Raw genomic sequence first — 2,891 nt, forward strand, 5'->3', positions numbered from 1 at the left:
TGCTTCCCACTTATTAGGAGCCCATACACGGTTGTTTGTTCATTTATTTTTCCTTTTATCAGACAGATTCAATTTTCATTTAATCAATAATAAAACACGTCATTTAAAGATGCAGGTCAAGAGAAATAAATGAAAAAAGGTATCTTTATTATAAAATCAAAGGCTTTAAGAAAAGATTACAAAAAGGAATTTAGAAAGAATGGCTAGCTGAGATAGGCCAGTGTTTGGGCTCAAGCAAAAATGTCCCTTGGAAAACAAAGGTAAACATCCCCTTAGTCGTCCTGGACTGCATGCTTCGAACTCTGACTAGATTCTTCAGGGGGCTCCAATTCCTTGATAGGGTATCTAGTTCTCTTTTTGGTTTTCGATTTTTTTAGATGCTTGTCACCTTCTTTTTATATTATCCCTAACTTTTTCCTAGGACGTATCCTAGCAAGATTTTTTTGCAAGCGATCTTGTTCAAGCGTAGCATTTCTTCACGCGTCGGAGTTCACTGGATAAGTTAAATCCTCACCATCCATGTTGGTAATGATCAATGCTCCGTTGGAAAAAGCCCACTTAACCACATACAGACCCTCATAGTTCGGTGTCCATTTCCTTATCTTGTCTTTCTGAGCTGGTATGAGCTTCTTGAGCAGGAAATCGCCCTCTTAGAAGTGTCGATGATGAACCTTCTTATTAAAAGCCTTTTTGATCCTCCTTTGATAAGTCTGCCTATGACAGATAGAATCCAGTCTCTTCTCTTTTATGAGGTTTAGCTGATCAAATCTACTTTGTACCCATTCAGCCTCGGGGAGTTTTGCCTCCATGAGCAGTCTTAAAGAAGGAATTTTCGCTTCTACAAGTAGGACTACCTCCATACCATATACTAAAGAGAAAGGTGTAACAACAATCAATGTACGGACGGATGTTCTATACCCATGCAAGGCAAAAGGTAACATCTCATGCCAATCCTTGCAAGTGACGACCATCTTTTGAACAATCTTCTTTATGTTCTTATTGGCTGCTTCAACCACCCCATTCATTTTAGGTCTGTAAGGGGAGGAATTCTGATGAATTTTGAAAGAGCCACATAATTTGGTCATCATCTTATTGTTGAGGTTGGACCCATTATTTATTGTAATCTTGTCAGAAATCCTATATTTTCATATTATGTTTTTCCTAACGAAGTTGACCACCACCTTATGGGTTACATGTGCATATGACATTACTTCAACCTATTTGGTGAAATAGTTGATGGCTATGAGGATGAACTTATGTCCATTCAAAGCTTTGGGTTCAATGGGCCTAATAACGTCCATGCCCCACATTGAGAATGGCCATGGTGATGTCATTACATTAAGTTCGTTGGGTGGGACTTGGATGTTATCCACGTATACTTGGCACTTTTGACATCTTCTTGCATACAGGATACAATCCTTCTCCATGGTTGACCAAAAGTAACTTGCCCTCATGGTTTTCTTGGCCATGGTGTGTCATGTCATATGGGTACCAAAGGTTCCCTTGTGGATTTCTTTCATCAAGGATTGAGCCTCCTTGTGATTGACACATCTTAACAAGACTAAATAGAAGCTTTTCTTGTAAAGGCTTCCCCATGTGATGAAATCCAATAGCTTTACGTCTAATTGTCTTCTTATCGTTGTCAGATGCTTCGATTGGGTATTTTCCTCTTTCAAATATATTGCTAGATGTTAAAATACCATGGGTGGCCATCATCTTTTTCGTCTACCGTGAAACAATGGGCTTTTACTTCATGGCGTCGAATTCTAATGATCGACATCTTGCTTCCTTCTTTTATGGTGAACATGGAGGATAGTGTGGTTAAGGCATCTGCCAATTGATTTCCTTTTCTTGGGGTGTGTTCGAAGTTGATTGATTCGAACTGGGGTATTAGGTTTTGGATGTATTCATAGTAAGGAATTAATTTGGAATCTATGATTTCCCATTCGTCCCTTAATTGGTGTATTACCAAAGTTGAGTCGCCATAGACCTCTAATCTCGTGAAGCCGTTGTCGAGAGTGGCATGCAAACCCAATATGATGGCTTCATATTCGGCCATGTTATTGGTGCAATTAAAGTCTAATATTGTCATCATCGGTGTGTTTTCCTTATGATGACATTAGTATGGTGCCTATCCCATGTCCCATCAGGTTTGAGGCTCCGTTGAAGAACATGGTCCAAGACTCCTCCTTGATTTGTCCTTTTTCTTCATTTCCCAGAGCTAAAACCTCTTCGTCAAGGAAATCATCCTTTATCACATGGTGTTCATCGGTCAGTCCATTTGTTAGATAATCAGCCAAAGTGCTGCCCTTGATTGCCTTCTATGTGACATAGGTGATGTCATACTTTGATAACAATATCTACCATCTAGCAACCCTCCCAATGAGTATGGGCTTTTCGAACAGGTACTTGATGGGATCCATTCTTGATATCAACCAGGTGGTATGCCTTAGCACATATTGTTTTAATCATTGAGAAGTCTATACCAAAACACAACAGGTCTTTTCTAAAGGTGAATACCATGTCTTGTAGTCTGTGAATTTCTTGCTTAGGTAATAAATAACTCTTTCTTGATTATTGGTTTCATACTACTGACCTAACATACATCTTATGGAACCTTCCAATATTGTAAGGTATAGGATTAGAGGTTTCCCCTCGACAGGAGGCATCAATATCGGTGGGTATGCCAGATATTGTTTGATCCTGTCGAAGGCGAGCTGACATTCTTCACTCCACTCCATCGACTAGTTCTTTCGAAGTAGTTTGAAGATGGGAGTACAAGTATCGGTTAATTGAGATATGAAATGAGCTATGTAATTTACTCTTCCAAGGAAACCTTTGACCAACTTTTTTGTCTTTGGGGGTGACATCTCTAAGATGGCCTTGGCCTT

At 39.4% G+C, this 2,891-nt stretch overlaps 1 protein-coding gene across 1 annotated transcript; it reads right to left on the reverse strand.

Annotated features, from left to right (window-relative positions):
• Positions 1-476: 476 nt before the first annotated feature.
• Positions 477-2,059, reverse strand: LOC109792149 (uncharacterized). The gene is made up of 3 exons (XM_020351533.2): positions 1,970-2,059; positions 780-1,049; positions 477-629 (listed from the first exon to the last, which is right to left on the reverse strand). The coding sequence occupies exons 1-3, from the start codon at positions 2,057-2,059 to the stop codon at positions 477-479; spliced, it is 513 nt and encodes a 170-aa protein (XP_020207122.2).
• Positions 2,060-2,891: the final 832 nt, after the last annotated feature.

The sequence above is a fragment of the Cajanus cajan genome, chromosome 5, assembly GCF_000230855.2.
Source record: "Cajanus cajan strain Asha chromosome 5, NIPB_CcT2T_4, whole genome shotgun sequence".
NCBI lineage: Eukaryota > Viridiplantae > Streptophyta > Magnoliopsida > Fabales > Fabaceae > Cajanus > Cajanus cajan.